Raw genomic sequence first — 18,474 nt, forward strand, 5'->3', positions numbered from 1 at the left:
ATGTCACAAAAAGACATTTTTGTAACATTAAAAATGTAACGCTCCCTGTAATATTCCAGTAAGCCAGTGCCCTACCAGATGCGTTAGGCTTTGCGACCACAGCTACACAACAAAGCAGATCTAGACATGCTTCCCACTTCCACTGCGGTCAAAAGACATGTAAAAACACACAAATAGGAAACAACTGGTGCTTATATATAATCCCATCAAAACTCCAACAGGTGTAATCCATCCCGTCTCCATCTGAAGCCTTCCTTCATCAGTTAACCACACGTATACCTGCAGTTATCAAACAACTTGTGAAATCAAAACCAACATATCACAGGGGGAGTTGTGTAGCTTTCGGAGGTAGAGAAAAGGAGGTATGAAAAGTGAAGATGCCGAAGAGGAGCGATGCTGGCTGTGTGTGTGTGTGTTCACGTGTATGGGGTGGGGGGTGGGGGGGGGTGGGGGGCAGGAGGACACATTGGAGAAACAGTTGATTATGAGTCCCATCAAGTGATCAATGATTTCATTAATAAGACGGATCGCGCGGGTGTCACCGCGCTGACAGGGTGCTGAGGGATGATCTCTCCCCGCGCTCCATTTCCCCCATCGCCTGCAACAGCAGCCCTCCCCCTCCTTTCTGGCCACTCCATCCCCTACAATATTTCCCAACACAGGGGGGATCGCTACGGAAAAAGGGATGAGAGCAGAGTCGCGGTGGGGGGGGTTAATGGGGGTGAGGGGCCGGGGGGAGGGGGGGGGCAGTGAGGGAGGAACTGGGTGAGGGAGGAACTGGGTGAGGGAGGGAGGGAGGGAGGGAGGGAGAAGAAAAGTGAAAATCCATTTTGAAACCCATTTTCAATTAGGGTCCACAAGCTGTTATCACAGGTGTCGCAGAATGGGGCCCCCATAAGTGAAAATGTCTCCTATCCGTTTCTGAAATGAAACCTTATCTGGGCGGCACAAAGATGGCCGGGGACAGCGTATCTGTAAATTACTTTCCTTCCCCGTTGTTAACCGGGAACTTTATTTCTGTCAGATGACATCCCCCTTCTATTTACCGTTGATCATTTAAATGGCCTGCCTAAAAAGAAGGTGGCCCCTCGCTCTTTCTTCTTCTTCTGTATCTCTCCCTCTCCTCTCCTCTTTCTCAAAAGGTTTTTTTTTATGTTTTCAAAGCAGTCAACAGCTCCTTTTCACTCTTAAACACTTTTGCCACACTCTCGGTTTTGGGTTAAGGATTTCACTGGTAACCTACTAAGCAGAAAATGCCTTGCTTTTTAAGGCTCACCTTTCGGGCCTCTGAGATTCCTGCTCTTCCAAGCATGACCACTACAAGGTCTCAAGTCTTCCCTTCATAAAACTGTTAGGTTCACAGACTCTGCTACTTTGGGGGCAGCATTCCACAACAATTTCCAAAACTAGCTAACTCGTAAGAATCTCCTTTCGTTTATGTTTCTTCCTAATTTTTTCTCTTCACATCACTCACGTCTTCTCTCTTTCTGTCTTTGTCCCTGTGTTTTGCTATATCAGCAGCATACACATAAAGAAATCCAACAAACCCACCAAGCAAAACTATCTTATTTTTCCCCCTTCTCTTTTTAATCAATAGACCAAGACCTTTCCCTCCTTTTTTTCCCTCCTTTCTTTTCTCTTTTTTCTATTTGCAAATTATCCCATGACGACAGGATTTATTCAGCCAAAGAGCATGGATATCTTTTTTTTTTTTTGGAGAGCCCGGGGAAGCAACAAAAGAATCAGGAGACTTTGTGGTCCACCTGCCTGGAGAATGATGAGGGTGAGGGGGAGGTCTCCCCCCTGCCCCTCCTAAAGAACACCAATCACAGCATTGTAGTGACCCAGTCGGCCCTTTTGAGCTGTCAGGCCAGGGGAGCAGGCGAGGAGATGAATGGCACACAGGATGAAGCCACCATTTAGCCAACCATGTGGGAACGCTAGCTCGCTATCTCCCCCTCCGAGACGCCCTCGTTGCAGTGCAGAGCAAGCTCAATGAACTACAGATGAAACTCGTAGAGAAGATGAGGCAAACATTGGAGTTCACTTCGACAGTAGGAGGATATCAAAAAGTTACAGAGAAAAAAAATCGAACAAAAAAGAAAGGCAAAAAGGAAAACTTTGTGAATTTTTTCCACCCACTGATTTGTATTGAGTTAGGGACCTCCCCAGGACATTTGTACACGCACTGTCATTTGCTATATGTGTACAAAGACACCCTAGGGTTTTCACTGAATATGAGTACTACATTTTTATCATGATTACAAACCACAACTAATTGACTGATATTATCTAAACAGATCTATAGAACCAAAACTTTCTAATCTTAAGAAAGAATGTATCTTTGTTCTTCATGTTCTGAATTGGATTTAGGAGAGGGGATTGTTATTTCACTATGTAAATTCCTGACAGAAATAATTTTAAAAAACATTGTCATCAAATGAAATTATCATACAGGACTTGGCAACATCTTGAAACCGAGAGGACGTTGACTCAAAGCCTACCGGACAAGTTCCAATAAATGATGTACATTATGCTTTAATCACCAACAAAACCAAAAGAGTCAATCATGTTGTAATTGTAGCGCAACACCAAAAGCTAAACACATCATAAGCAAGTCAACTGCTGCCCCTTATTTATTTTCCCATTTCTCCAGCATTTCCTTGTTCAGTTGTAATTGTAGCATGCTGTGGCAGAGGGGTGGCCTACAGGGTTTCCACTGCCTGGGTTCAGGGGCTCTACTCCACAGCATGACAGGGTCAAAATTTGCCTGGGCCTTCCTGAGAAGAACCAGCCACTGGGGTCCCACAGCTGCTCAGAGTTACCTTGGTTTGTATGGGTAGTGTTTGGGACAGTGTGTCTGCAGGGGTCAAAGTTGACAGGGTGTAAGGTTACACCTGGTAAGAGGTTATGAGTTCTGGGGCCACTAAGGGAATTAACTGTCAAAGAATGTGTAAGCTATCTTATGGTTCTCTGAGCGCAATGAGGATGTTGAAAAGTGCTTATTTTCTGTCGATGGATAAGTTAACCTTTCTTCTTCTCTTTCACTCTCTTTCTCTATTTTTCTCTCCGAACTCATAAGCCTCTCCTCTTTCACACTTTCTCTTGCTTTCTCTTGCTCTCACCAATGACTTTGGATTAGAATAGTATTTCCTTGTTATATTTGTATCTTTTCCTGTAACCAGGTATCACTAGATTGTTGTTGACTCAGTTGACAAATGTTATGTTCTTTGTTAGGTGTAATTACCGGGGCATTTAAAATGAACAATCCGCAGGCAACCAAGCCAAATTACCTCCATACTTTTTCCAGTGTAAAACTTTTAGTTTTCTCTTGTGCTCTCTTTAATTAATGAAAGCGCATCGGCCATCTGTGAATGAAAAAGAGGGAGTGCATTCCCAAGATGCATCAGGATGCATTCCTCTCCGCACACCGCCCGACCCCACTCAACTTCCTGTTATAACTCGCATATGGAGAAGGGAAATAGAGAGAGAGAGAGACTGGAGGTGGGCAGGGGGGGGTCTCTAAGCCATTAACCCTCTCATGAAGTGTTTGAAGTCTCCCGTCACGGACCTGGAACGATAACATTTGACATCCTACAAATCAGGAGGTAACCCAGGGCGACAGAGTGCTCTGTGTCTCCTTTTCTCTGCCTCCTTTTCTCCACCTCCACACTCCCCTAAAACCCCTCGATCCCCGTCGATCCTGTCGCCCCTCCTTCCCAAAGCCCCGCACTCTTACAACTCAGGCTAATGAGCACAGCTGCAACTTAAGTCATGGTCATTTCTCCTCCTGATTTGTTATGACTTTAGTCTGGCAGTCTCAGTCACTCCTGGATAAAATGTTATTCTGTTATCTAATATTCTTCAGTTTTGCAGCTGTGCCGTCAAAAGAATGAGAGATAAAAATCTAGAGTCAAAATCCACTTCTCTTTTGGCGTGCGTTAAAGATGTTTATACGCAATGTGTTGGAGATTAATTAAACAAGGGTACGTTCTTGTTTTGGATTTCACACGCTGAAATCCCACATGGGGTCGGTAAGAACAAACTATGCAGATCTAATGCACTCGCTGGTGCACACTGAACTGGATAACAATTTGTGCTAAATAACCTCAGTTTCACTAAAACGATTTCAGAAAACCTGGGTACAGATAGGGTCCGTTCATCTTGCACCCCCCCCCCCCACAACTTTATGACTGAACCATTCAGCCGGTTGACTCACCGTTGAGGCCAGGCCAAAAACAGTGATGGGAGAGATGGAAGGAACTGGGAAAGGAAGAGGACCAGATAGAGGGCAAGTGGAGTTGACAAAGGTTTCACGAAGTTGCAAGTAGGAGCCTTACCGTTGGACGTTGTGCTCGAGGCCACGGCTTTCTCGCTGACGTCGGCACGCGCCGACGAACCCTTGGTCGCCACGATTGTCTCCACCCTCTTTTTCTTCTCAGCGGCAGAACTGGCCTGGGACTGGGTTTCCATGGCGACTGCTCAGCATTCCTCAGCACCTCATGGAGACCAGACACCTGATGGGGGAAAAGAGACAGAGGAAGAGGCAGGTAATTAAAGCAGGTGAACTGCCAAAAAGGAGAACTTTGTCTGATTGTAGAACACAATCAGTTCACAATGTGTCCTCACAGATCTGGACAGAAACAGACTCCCCCAACATTCTCTCCTAGCCTGCAAACAGAAAGGTATTGCAAGGACATCTTAGCAATGTCTGAAGGTTGGATCTCAGGGCTTAAACTGATAGCCGTCATTGAATTGCTCAAAACGGTTGATGGTGTCACACGTTTTAGCAATCATAAACGTGATATTGAAACAGTCTGTACTGAATTAGCGGCATGAAATCTAAATACCTTGAAAAAAAATACAATCCCATGACACTGACACTTCATGTACGGTGACCTCTGACCTTTATGCCATAAGGAAGTCCTTCTAGCCAATCCCCTTTTATCCCCAGCAAAAGAAAGGGTCATGGGTCAATCCACTGGCTTCTCCATGTTTATTTTCTCTCATAATTGTTATGTTTGATCTTCCCACTGCCCCCTCAACGCACCCAGCTGGCCTTAATGCGTGACTCTGGCATAAATTTGTTAACAATCGCAAAATTCCCAGGTTTTCCAAGTCCTGGAATAAGTAGAAAGTCTGGTCACTCATAACCTTAAATCTTTAACCTAAGATTTCTGTAAAACCAACTTGGGACAACAACCCTAGAAATTAAATAAATAGTAAATCCAACAGATTTTAGAATTATGGAAGAACCAAGAGAAATACATTTTACAGATGTTATTTGGAAGCATATAGGTAAGTAGTAGTTGTAGTTGTATAATCGAGTATATCTAACCTAAAATAGGTTAAATCTATTATGGATGTTAAGGTTGGGGATAAGTACAGTATCTCACAGAAGTCAGTCCACCCCTCACATTTCTGTAAATATTTGAGTATATCTTTTCATGTGACAACACTGAAGAAATGACACTTTGCTACAATGTAAAGTAGTGAGTGTACAGCTTGTATAACAGTGTAAATTTTGTGTCCCCTCAAAATACAGAACAGGTTTAACAGAACAGGTTCCACTCAGAACAGGCCTCGCCATGGTCGGCCAAAGAAGTTGAGTGCACATGCTCAGCGTCCTATCCAGAGGTTGTCTTTGGGAAATAGACGTATGAGTGCTGCCAGCATTGCTGCAGAGGTTGAAGGGGTGGGGGGTCAGCTTGTCAGTGCTCAGACCATACGCCGCAGACTGCATCAAATTGGTCTGCATGGCTGTCGTCCCAGAAGGAAGCCTCTTCTAATGATGATGCACAAGAACTGTTTGCTGAAGACAAGCAGACTAAGGACGTTGATTACTGGAACCATGTCCTGTGGTCTGATGAGAACAAGATAAACTTATTTGGTTCAGATGGTGTCAAGTGTGTGTGGCGGCAACCAGGTGAGGAGTACGAAGACAAGTGTGTCTTGCCTACAGTATGTAGGCAAGCATGGTGGTGGGAGTGTCATGGTCTGGGGCTGCATGAGTGCGGCCGGCACTAAGGAGCTACAGTTCATTGAGGGAACCATGAATGCCAACATGTACTGTGACATACTGAAGCAGAGACTGGGCCACAGGGCAGTATTCCAACATGATAACGACCCCAAACACACCTCCAAAACGACCTTGTTTAAAGAAGCTGAGGGTAAAGGTGATGGACTGGCCAAGCGTGTCTCCAGACCTAAAACCTATTGTGCATCTGTGGGGCATCCTCAAATGGAAGGTGGAGGAGCGCAAGGTCTCTAACATCCACCAGCTCCATGATGTCATCATGGAGGAGTGGAAGAGGACTCCAGTGGCAACCTGTGAAGCTCTGATGAACTCCGTGCCCAAGAGGGTTAAGGGCTGGAAAATGATGGGGGCCACACAAAATATTGACACTTTGAGCCTAATTTAGAAATTTTCACTTAGGGGTGTACTCACTTTTGTGGCCAGCGGTTTAGACATTAATGGCTGTGTGTTGTGTTATTTTGAGGGGACAGCAAATTTACACTGTTATACAAGCTGTACACTCACTACCTTACATTATAGCAAGGTGTCACCTCTTCAGTGTTGTCACATGAAAAGACATACTCAAGTATTTACAAAAATGTGAGGGGTGTACTCACTTTTGTGAGATACTGCATGTACTAAGAATTCCACATCTTTCCGGCAGAGAGGAGAAACCTTTTGGGGATACTACATAGAAAGAAATATTTACAAGCACCAAAATGAAGGCTTGTCAAGGGGTCCTTCTGGGAATATATGGTGCCGGGCAGTCTTTCCTTCTCTGAGAGAATAACTATTGTTTGGTTAATACTGTTTTAAAGAACCTACCCGGGTTTGATACATACATTTTTGGACATGAATCCCAGTTTTAAGAGGCACAGACAACTTTCTGTCCGTAGCAGAAGAATCTTTCAGTTCAGTTCAGAACCTCAATTTAGGTCAAGTCTATCATAAAACCAGGCCATAGAGACAGCAACCCAACATGGCGCTAAACAAGATGCTTCAACATTTGCTCATTTATATCCATTGTAAGTCTTTCATTTATACCCTCAGAACATGTCAAAAGTCATAGATAATTGCTGGGAAATATTTAGTCTGTGCCAATTACTCATTTCAAATAAAGCATGTAATTACCTAGCAATACTATTTAATTGTCTTTCAACTGACAAAACCTACTCGGTTTGGAAAAGAGGCGTCAATGAGGAGGACTGCAATACACGTAACTCCTGTTGAACCTGAAGGAGAAAGGGTTGGGTCTACCAAAGCAGGAGAGATGCTGCTGAGGGGGTTGATTGACTTTAGACAAACACAGGGTGCTTTGTTTTTTTCCAGTCCATTCTGTGTCGGCAATAACCTCTGTAAGCAATCGTGGCATTACCAAAAATAAATAAAAAAACGCACACGGCAAAATTACTCCCCGACCAATCAAAAGGGGAATTAAAAGAGAGCTCTTCCTGTAATCAGTCCCACGTCATGTACACCATGTCACTCCAGATCTTAGGTCTCTCTTTCTACAACTGATCTCAAATCGCTAGTATGCCATATTATAATAGTGTTTTAGTTGGGGTGTTTAGCTTTTTTCCAGTTTGTGGAGATCAGTACGAATGTGTGTACTTGTTTGGTCTAGAAACAACATCCTCCCAGTCCCCGGGAAGAAAAAAAACTATTTTAGGCTTAGGTTGAATATAAAACATATAATTGGAGTTATGGTTGGAATTAGGGTTATGTTTAGGGGTTTGGGGGTTAAGTTAAGGGCTATGGATTATGGGTAAGAGGATTTTGAATGCGAACCATTATATAAGTCCTCACAAGGATAGTAAGGCATAAATGTATACGCATGTGCAATATAACAAGTTCCAGAACTCAATCGATTCAGGTCTGGGTCGAGACAGAACAGCAAGCCTGCAACCATAGAGACTCAATCGAGAGGCACTCGACTGACGGCCTGTCTCAAGCAGAAGGGAGATCAGACAAAAGAGCCCTTAAGTCCATTTTTTTTATTCTGCCCTCTTTTAAATTACACGCTGCAACCATCTAACGATTGAACTTCTTACGAGGGAGGAGAAGGTTGAAAAACTTCTGTCCACCACTTTGCACACTGGACCTCAACCTGCTGGTGATTTTACAGTTGTGTTTGCGTGTGTCTGTGTGTTTTTGTTTGTGTGCACCCTTTTTATAAGCCCTGAATCCTCTCTACCTTTTCGCAGGTGTGTCAGAGAAGAGTGGGAAAAAGTGAAGATTGGAAAAAAGGTGGGATTCTTCGGATTCAGGGGGGTGCGGATTTCCTGGAGGAGGGCCGAGGGGTGAAGAGAAGGCTGGGGCATAAACATTCCTTTGGTAGAGCAAATATTCACAGCTCCTGGCCACTGAAGCGTGGCTGACCGCCCCTTTGTGTTCCACAAGGCGGTCAGAGCGGTACGCCCGTTCCAGAGCAGCAATTAAAAGCGGGACCTTTTCACCCATAATCCCCCTGACCTGGACCCATCCTGCAGGTGTTTCTCTCCCTTGGTCTGCCTGTCTGTTCTGTCTGCCTGTCTGTTCTGTCTACCTGTATTTTCAGTCCGTCTGTCTGTCTTTTCTGTCTGTCTCTCCTTTTCTATCTTTCTGCCTTTCTCTTTCTCCTTCCTGATTCATTTTATCAACTATTATCCAACTGTCTACATCCAACGGAGATCCTGAACATTTTGAATGTTAAATGAGGTTTATTTCCTGTAAACATTAAAGTGGTTATCCAACCAAAACCACACATTTCTACTACACTATATTTCTACCGTTTGCGCAAATATACATTAACAATATATGCTGTGCCCTTTTTTTGCATTTTCTAGTTAATAAGTTAGTGTGTTGAAGTTTATCCCAATGCAATGCTCTTGATAGACAGGCTTTTAACTCGTAGCTTTAAAAAAAAAAAAGAAACTCTCAATATCTGCATATAGTGTATGCAGTATCTGTATTATATATTTAGAAGTAAAAAACTTGGTAATGATCAGTAACACTCGTTTGAAGCTCAAATCTGTGTTTTCAAGTAACTGTGGCAACGACCAAGGCAATTCTGTAAGCAGGGCAATGGAGACCTATAATTTCTTGCCCAGAAATCACCCAACCCCCACCCATAAGCCCAGGAAAAGTAGCCCAATTTTGCTAAAATGTAGAAAACATGGGAACACTGAATCTGGTAGACAGTCAGAGAAATGCACAACTGCTTTGCTTTGCTGGCATGCATAGTTGTAATTTGTTAAAAACCATTGTCTTTTTATGTCTTTCTGGCAACCTTTCTGTATAATGTGTTATCCCAAATCTCAAGTCACTCATATAGACAACTTTGTCACAGGTCTTACCAGTGGTCCACATAGAAGTAAACTTCTGATGGTGAAAAAGAAAAAATATTTTACTAATTGAACATATCCTTTCACCAATTTGACAGGAGTTTCATAATTTGTGTTTCTGGAAGTGGATTATATCATGACGGCCATTGATGATCAAATGGCCGTAAAGTGTTCCCCCTGAGAAAGTGTTCCCCCTGATAAAGTGTTCCCCCTGATAAAGTGTTCCCCCTGATAAAGTGTTCCCCCTGATAAAGTGTTCCCCCTGATAACGTGTTCCCTGAGACCTTTGCTCAAAGCTACGGAGGATCTGGTGGAACACTCTAACGCGGGCTTCATTGGCCAATAAGAAAGCACATTCCCACCACAATAGACATTGGTTTACTCGAATTAGTCTACTGATATATCATCCCCACAACACCGTCTCCACTTGTCTTGGACACCTGAGCGCTGGTGGTTGTAACGTTGATGTGGGACAGCTGAGCGCTGGTGGTTGTAACGTTGATGTGGGACAGCTGAGCGCTGGTGGTTGTAACGTTGATGTGGGACAGCTGAGCGCTGGTGGTTGTAACGTTGATGTGGGACAGCTGAGCGCTGGTGGTTGTAACGTTGATGTGGGACAGCTGAGCGCTGGTGGTTGTAACGTTGATGTGGGACAGCTGAGCGCTGGTGGTTGTAACGTTGATGTGGGACAGCTGAGCGCTGGTGGTTGTAACGTTGATGTGGGACAGCTGAGCGCTGGTGGTTGTAACGTTGATGTGGGACAGCTGAGCGTATAGTGCTGCTGAGATGCCTCGACAGACACTGAACTGACTCAGGGCCTAGCAAGGTTGGTCTTGCTACATAAAAAACGTTCATTGTTAAAAGTGTTGGAGACTATTAACTGGTTAGCTTCTCTTTTGCACTAAGATGTAGCTAGATCAGACTAGAACGGATGTAATTAGAGTGATCAATTAAACGTCAGTAATCCTGCTCCACATAATGCCCCACCTCGCATGATTGTGATTTGATGGAATCAAAAGATTGCAAACATATTATTGAGTAAAGTCACTCCCATGGAATCACATGGTCTGTAAGTGAACAATCTGCAAAGAACACTCATGCTACTGTGTGGCTTAGGGTTTTCCAGTGGTCGAAGCTGTTGTGTCCGGTGAACATGCAGGGACGTGTGAGCCCTACCAACATAAAACAAACTTACTGAATTAACCTCACGCTACCTACGTCCACTGAGTGCCTTTCAGACAGTAGAAAAGGCATGGTGAGGCATGGTGAGTAGTGTTCCTACATACAATGTATGTAGGAACATTACATACATTGCATTGCAAGCTTCTCTCATTAACTCCAATTAAAACAGCTGCAAACACTGTTTGATGTTGCTGTAGCTAGCTAGCAAACTTCGGCTAACCACTAACTAACAAAGTGTGACCTGTAATTCAATGCAGCGAAAATGAAGGCTGGTTTATGGTTAGACATGTTTTATTGTATTGAGTGGTAGAAGTAAAGAAATGTCTAACATACTTTGTTTGAACTACTTAATGAAAGTCAGTCACCAACGACATACTGTCAGATTCCCACACAGGTACTGTACCGGCACAATGTCCCACTGCTGGGGAGGGGCAGTGGATCAAACCAATGAGAAAAGGAGGGGGGGTGGCAATCTTTTGAAACTTAAAAACACGCTGTTAAGTGTCTATAATAAGTGCTTTCATTGCGTCTTACTAATATTATTGGAATGACATAGTCATGTTTACAGTGATATATTGGGGGAGACAAATCATAGTTTTCCCTAGGATGTGGGGTGGTGTGTCCCTCGTACCCCCCAGGATTTCCGCCTATGTGCTTCTGCAGCATGGGTGTGAACCTGGCCCGCTGCTTTTTCAGCTAAAACTCGATCTTTCCCCACTGTCTTTAATGAAGCTGAAAAAACGCTACAATGCCGTAGATCATTGCATGTTTCTTGCACCTAAGGTTTATATGTGCAACAATGTCAATATCAAATTTTATAAGACATTCAGATGAGACGCCATTAAAATAACCTACATTTAACAGAGGACGTATAATGTTAATTCTCTCAGTTTAACAGTAGTATTGGTTGTTGAATGCCCAGTACTAAGCACCTTACAAAAGAAGGCATTATGAACCACGCATCGTTTGCAGTCGTTACCAAAAATAAATGTAAATTTCATATTAATGTTTATTCCTTGAAATGACTGTCCCACACTCAATTAGTGTACAGAGAATGAAAGGGTGTATCTTTATTTGTGTACCAATATAATCCTTTCCCACAGAAAGGGAGGCGATTAAACAGGTTTAAAATACCACAATTCAAAATGTTGGTACGAAAAAAAATCTTATTTTATAAGCACATTAAGCAAATCAATTTAACATAAATTATACGCTTTGGTGACAAAGGATCTGAGTTGAAAGTCATCTGCAAATTGTGCACATCAAAGTCAAACACTAAATAAACTTTAGAAAAAAGAAAAATAAATCTTTTTTTCTTCACACTTCAGGGTTAAACATCAAGTAACAAAATAGCAGTAACCTTGAAAAATAACCACTGAAGGTGTTAAACAAACTACTACAGTGAATTTACGAAGTACGGAAATGAAACTGGCACAAAAATATATACATATTAGCGATAAAAATACTAACCTGTGTATATCAATCTGATCTTGAACACAAAGACATTCATACCTCCTTACATACAGAATCACACACACACAAACATCAGGGGAGATTCCCCTATAAACTCCTGAAGTGTCTTTTTTAGATTTGGTGACCCCCCCCCCCCCCCCCCCCCCCCCCCCCTTGAAGACGGGGTACTGTATTTGAGTTCATTTCATTAGGGGGGTGGTGGGCGGTAGAGGCTGAGTGGTGCTGGGGGCTCCCTGAGGGGGGGACTAGCAGCGCTGTAGCATTCATCATCATTACATCAGCGACCACCGAGATCCTTTATCTGACGCTTATCAACAGTGCACAAACACACTAGCTACAGCAACGAAAAGAGAGTAGCAAGAGGGAGGGGGAATGAGCGATGGGGAAGGAATGAGGTAGATTGTGAGGGAAAGTGGGAGAAGGAGGGAGAAAATAAGAGAAAGAACAGTGAAAGATAAGAGAAGGAAAGGGAAAAGAGTAATTCCATTACATTTTTACGAGCCATGACACCCACCATGTCAGATATATTTGGAAAATGATTTTGGTCGATAACAGTTAACAGGTAAGATTGGCATTCCTGAAATAATATTTTGGTGAAAATGTATTTGGTTTAGGAGACATTTTTCAAATTCATTGCACTCAAGCTGAAAGTTGAATTGATATTCGTTTAGAGGATACTTATCCAAAACTACGGTACACAATATGTGTGTAAGCAGGGCCAGCCCTAGCCTTTCGGGGGCCCTAAGCAAAATTTGATTTGCCCCCCTCTTCCCTATTGATCAGGGGCTCACTAACTGACTGGGGCCCCCTAGAGGTCAGGGGCCCTAAGCGACCGCCTATGTCGCTTATGCCTAGGGCCGACCCAGTGTGTAAGGTATCTGGACCCAAAATCTCACCAAATAAAGCCACCTATAAAAAACCTATTGATCTCGAAGCTAAAATAATTGTGTAGATGCATTAGGTTGCTACTAGTAACACAAACTGAATTTACTTCATAGGAATGGCTTGAAATGTGAGAATGACCAAACAAATCTATATTTTTTATCACAACAAAGTCCTGTCATTGCTGGGAAAGCTGAAATGTCTGTTCTCACACTGAGTTACTAGTTTAATTAACATTGCCATCTAGATAGAAATTGTAAAGTAAATTGGCTACCTAGATAACAAGATAGCTAACAAATAAAGAAGACATAATATTAGTGACCCTTTCAATACTGTTACTAATGTAACCCTTATAATCTCCTAGCTGGCAGGACACCCAAACATCACAGACAATAGGTTGATGACAAAGTGTTCATGAAATGTAAAAGGCTTGACAGCTAAATGGGTAGGTCTGTTGCTAACATAACAAAATAGCTAGTCTCAAGATTTTGCTATTACAATCCCCTGACCTAAATCCCCCTGAGAAAATGTAGGGTGAGCAGAAAACGAGTTCAAGAGAGGACCAGAGATTCTGGATCCCAAAAGTTTTTCTGTATGGATGAATGATCCCTTCCTGTGTGTTCTCCCACCTCATGAAGCATACAGGAGACGACTCAGCGTTATTACACCGGCAGAGGGGGGGCCATTTACTCAATTCAGGAGTGACAATAATTGGAGCGCGCATGTTTTTAAATAAAGTATTTATTTATTTAGGATTTTTTTTTTCTTGGAATAATTTTCACTCAGTTAAAAGTTAAATGTATATTGTATTTTTTTGGGGTGTAAGATCAAGCTCATAAAAACAATGGCATTTTCACAGCCTTTTTGTTCATATTTACCTATTTAAATAGCGTGTTCTCCTAAGTTTGGAGGGCAGAGTATATTATTAATGCATGTGTCATACAAGCTGTACTGCATGTCGATGTCTTAGTAACCAACAAGACAAGCTAAAACATGAAAGAAGGGTGGGATTTGTGTGGGACGTGGCTGGTCCGTAAGTTCCCTGTAGTAAAGCAAAGTGTCTTAACACAGAGGCGCTTGCCGACAGTGATCATAGCAATTAAATAGGCACACATTGTTGTTGGAAAACTGGACGCCTTAATAACTTTGAAATCATTTATCAGACGCTCTTATCCATCCGTGCTTGCACCTGGGAAATCAAACCCGCAACCCTTGCATTGCAAGCCCCATGTTTTTTCAAAGCTATATTTCTACTCTGATCCATACTAGGACTGTATCAGTACATCGTCTTTGTAACTGTATGGTAAAGGGGGTGCTTGTATGATACAGGACCTGAACAAATACATTTTTAAAAGAAAATCTAAATAAATTGCTAGCTACTCTGTGGTGAATGCGTTATGGGGTAAGTCTAATTGAGCCGCCAAAAAAACATAGTTTTCTTCTATAATCAAAATGATAATCTTAGCCACATTTACAACTGTTTCATGAGCCAAACTAGAGAAGGAACTGCTAGTTCTACAAGGGTGAGTGGCACTGATAAACCAACATTATAGATTTTAAAACAGTGTTTGTGCCGTGTTTACATATTGCACTTTCTTTTATTTTAGATTGTGCTCTCATCAAACATTATAAATTCTTTCTATATTAATGTTTTTTGCTAAATAAATGAAAAACGGATCTTCGGTTACTGTTGACAATGTTCGCGCAGTGCAGAAAAAGCACTGAGCTGTGACGCTCAAACGGCAATATGTACCATACCATGTGTTAGGCATAGCATTGCACCCCACTCAAAACAAACAATACTGCCTCAAAATCAACCTGGTTTACGTGTACTACGGAGAGATCCACCTTGATAGAATTCCCCTGCCTGCCGGGGTGTCAGTGAAAAGGAATAGGCCAGCCCTGTCCACCACCCACTGCCTGTGAACACCTAACTTACCACATTTTCTGAATATTATCCGAATCATATAAATTAAAGTTGCCAATTTTGAATACAATTACATTTCAACAAAATAACGTTTTAGTGGTGCTAATCCTGTCTGACTAACTACAGAATTGATATCAGACCAATCTGAGATGGTGGGTGTTGAAGTTCTTTTTCATGTGCTTTCTGAGGTGGAACAACCCAAGAGAGACAGGGAGAGAGAGATGGAAAGAGATGGAGATGGAGAGAGCATGAAAGGGGATATGAGGGATAAGAAGTGCGCGCGTGCGTACATTTGTTTGTACCTCCATGTGTGACTGTGCACGGCTTTGCGTTCGCGCCTGCAAGTGTGCCCTGCTCGCCTGTGTAGTCGCACATTTGCAGCTATACCAACAACATTAAAAGCTTGAGTACAGCTGGAATAACCAAAGCGCAGTGGGGTGAGAAGGTTTGCAAAACAGGAGGGGGGGGGGGGGTACAACCGCAACTCCTCTGTGAGATTAGCTAAATCTAGCAATAAAACAGAAGGCTCTGCTTTGGACCCCAAGTGTTTGCTTTGGAGTGGGGTGGGGGGTGTTGAAGGGAATGGGGCTATAAAGAAACATACAGGAACCATGTCTGCCTTCCAAACACCATCCAGTTCCCTACCTAGAACATTACATTTGAAACAGGATCCATATGGCTCTGTTAGAAAAAAAGTGCACTTCAAAGGGGAACCGTTTGCCCTTTTGGGACACAAGTGGAAACAGCTCATATGGGAAGTGGCTACCAAACCTCAAGTGTGACCAAATGGTCCGGAGGTTGGCGATTCGATCCCTTGGTTCAATCCCCTGGTTAAACTGTCCTATTCGAGAGACTGGAGATCGCAAAAGCTCAATGCCATCATTGAGCGAATAGCACATACAAGGTCCCATGCCGGGTTCGAACACTACACTGGCGGGGATATGGGGGGGCCCTTGGCCCCGTTGGAGAGGAAGAGGAGGGGGATTCTCTGCTGGATAGAGGATTTGGATGGTGAGTCCCATTCAAGAGGGTTGAGACTTAACATTGTGCCCAGATGGCACTAAGTCTGGCCTACAGCTGATCGGGGGAATGTCCCCTGAAGTAAGGGGCTATTTAGTACCAATTAGTTACGGCTCACCACACACACACATACACACACACACAGGCACATGCCAATCAACTGGTTTGGTTCCAGCCCTTTCTCGCCCTTTTGTGTTCAGTGACATGGTTAGGCCATTCAAACTCTAAGTCGTTTACATGTTTGATGTTGTTCTAGTGCAATGGGCAACTACACATCTTGACATCTGAGCTGTTTGTGGAGCAATGAGTGATAGAATAGTCTTCAGTTAAAAAAGCCTTCTTTGTAAATAAATATACATTTCCTATGTCCGTTATTATTCGAAGAAAGAATATACCTACATACAAGATATAAAACATGAGGAGAAGAATTTCAACAAAAGAAATGTCCTAAGCATCAATAGAGAGCAGCCCTTTGAGAGAGGGGAGGTGGGAACTACAACGCGAACAAGCAAGAAGTTTCCATTTTGTTGTCAAGGACAAACAACGCAACCACAGCGTGGCCCATCGGTGGCTTTCGGCGGAGCTAATGCGATTATCCTCGTCGCGCTCCTCTGTCTCCCAGACCTCACCGCTTAAGACGCTTTGGAGGACTGATGAGGGACCGCGTGTCATTTCACACGAGCAAACGAGCCGTGAGTGCATCTTACATGGGCAACAAACCCACACGATGTAATCTTAATGCTTACACAACGCCTCTTTTGCCATCGGTACCCAGGAGATAAGGGGCAAATCAAGTGGCGTGCCACAATGGAAAATACCGGGGTTCCTCAGGCGTTAGCGCTTCACCAGCCCCCTGCCTATTACGGTATATATTTTTCCACTGTATTTGGTTTGAGCCGGAACCATGTGCTAACAGCCACTAGGACCCCATACCCATGACTGATACAGAGGATCAGTCAGCCATTTTCCAGTGATGTAGCGCATAGGTGGTATCTGGTCACGCCCCCTCTCTCGCTCTTTCTCTTGACTCGATTCACTACAAAGTCTTATGTTCTGCACTTCTTGAAACGCCATGAAAGCGGGAAAAGCTGCTCGTCCAGCTGCAGTATTTAGTTTTACAGCAGATTAAAGCAGAACAATCGCAAAAGGATGGCCACAATAAGGTTCAGAAGCCAAGCAGAAAAACAGCTCATGAACTAACTCAATCTTTAAGCACAATTTGTCCGTAATTCCTCAACAGGTATTTGGGGCATTGAGATGTTGTCAGTTTTGTTTTTAAGGCCTCGACAATGAAAATGATGCAGTTCTTATACATCTCTGCCTTTACCTACAAGCTAATCATTCATTTTAAAGCGGAAAAATTAAAATAAGTGTTTGCCTAGATTGGGGGTTTTGAGTCTTTGAACCTTCGTATAAATGTAGTTCAGGGTCTCCATGAAACTCGTAGCGGGTGTATGGAGGTTTGTATCGTACATATATGTGGGCTCCTCGTCTATAGGGAAAGGCTTCGCCAAAGGCCACACTGTACCTACACGTTCCTCCCCTTACCATCCTTTCAGTATGTGTCAAAAAGAGAGGGATCCTCTCAACTGCGTTAGACAGGGCGAGCTTCTCCGCGCTCAAGCGTATGAACACCGCAACCGGCTTGTGTACCGTTCCATCTACAAGTGTGTGTGTGTACAGAGTCAAGACAATCGGGGACCCGAGGGAGAGGAAGATTGAAAGCATAGGAATTCCTTTGCTGTTGAAAAAAAACACCCGCCATATACAGGGATTGTGTACAGACACACACACATTCGGCGTCGAGTCAGATCAAGCAGTGGGGTGGCAGGAAGGCTGCAGAGAGAGAAGGTTCCACTTTGAGGGTTTCCTTGCACGACCCTGGGGACGTCCTCCCCTCCTCCATCCTTCCCAGCTCCGCAGGGGGCCGTCCTTCCCATGTCTTCACAAACAACTGGTACATAATGAAGATCTTCGGGAAGAATGCAGTGTGTTTACCACCTCCATTTACATCGTTATATGAAGCTCTGACGCAGTGGCGCCTTGAATATGCCACTCATATCATTGGACCCATGTCACCTTCTAGTCGAGATATTGCACTGCCATAGTGGAAATATGGTCAGCGCATACAGCTGGACACTGTCTTTGTGGCCATCTCGGTATGTCTGGCTATCGCTCTGTCTAAAGCACAGGTGTCAAGCCGATTGGTTTTCGCTCTCACCTTGTACCTGATTGATTAATTAGGTCACTAATTGGTTCGTTTCTACCCTCACCTGGTTGTTTAGGTCTGGACTGGGAATCAATTTATAGGAAAAACCAAAAATCTGCAGAAACTCGGCCCTCGTGGAACCGGTTTGACACCCCTGGGTTAAAGGTATGTCTGTCTGTCAGTCAGTCTGTCTCAATGTCTGCTTGACTGGCTGTTTGTCTTAATGTCCTGTATGTCCGTCTGTCTAGTTAGCTGGCTTTCTGACTGCCTGTCATATAATGACTGCCTGTCTTAATGTACTGCCTTGCTGTCAGTGTGTCTGCCAGTCTGTGTCCATACAGAGGCTTTGCCACAGGTCACAGTCCCCTCTCTCATTTCCACACTCGGTCTCCTGTTACCACTGGACTCTCCCTGCCTGACTCCCCCTTTCTCCCCTTGCCAT

General features: G+C 43.6%; 1 protein-coding gene across 3 annotated transcripts in view; it reads right to left on the reverse strand.

Annotated features, from left to right (window-relative positions):
• gli3 (GLI family zinc finger 3) overlaps positions 1-18,474 on the reverse strand; it is a 134,754-nt gene that overhangs the window by 103,004 nt on the left and 13,276 nt on the right. For all 3 annotated transcript variants that reach the window (XM_010899753.3, XM_010899755.3, XM_020045178.2), the window contains exon 2: positions 4,341-4,517. In XM_010899753.3, the coding sequence (XP_010898055.2) occupies positions 4,341-4,473 (133 nt within the window). In that variant the 5' untranslated portion in view covers positions 4,474-4,517. The remainder of the gene's footprint in view (positions 1-4,340; positions 4,518-18,474) is intronic.

Source organism: Esox lucius, chromosome 21 (genome assembly GCF_011004845.1).
Source record: "Esox lucius isolate fEsoLuc1 chromosome 21, fEsoLuc1.pri, whole genome shotgun sequence".
Lineage (NCBI taxonomy): Eukaryota > Metazoa > Chordata > Actinopteri > Esociformes > Esocidae > Esox > Esox lucius.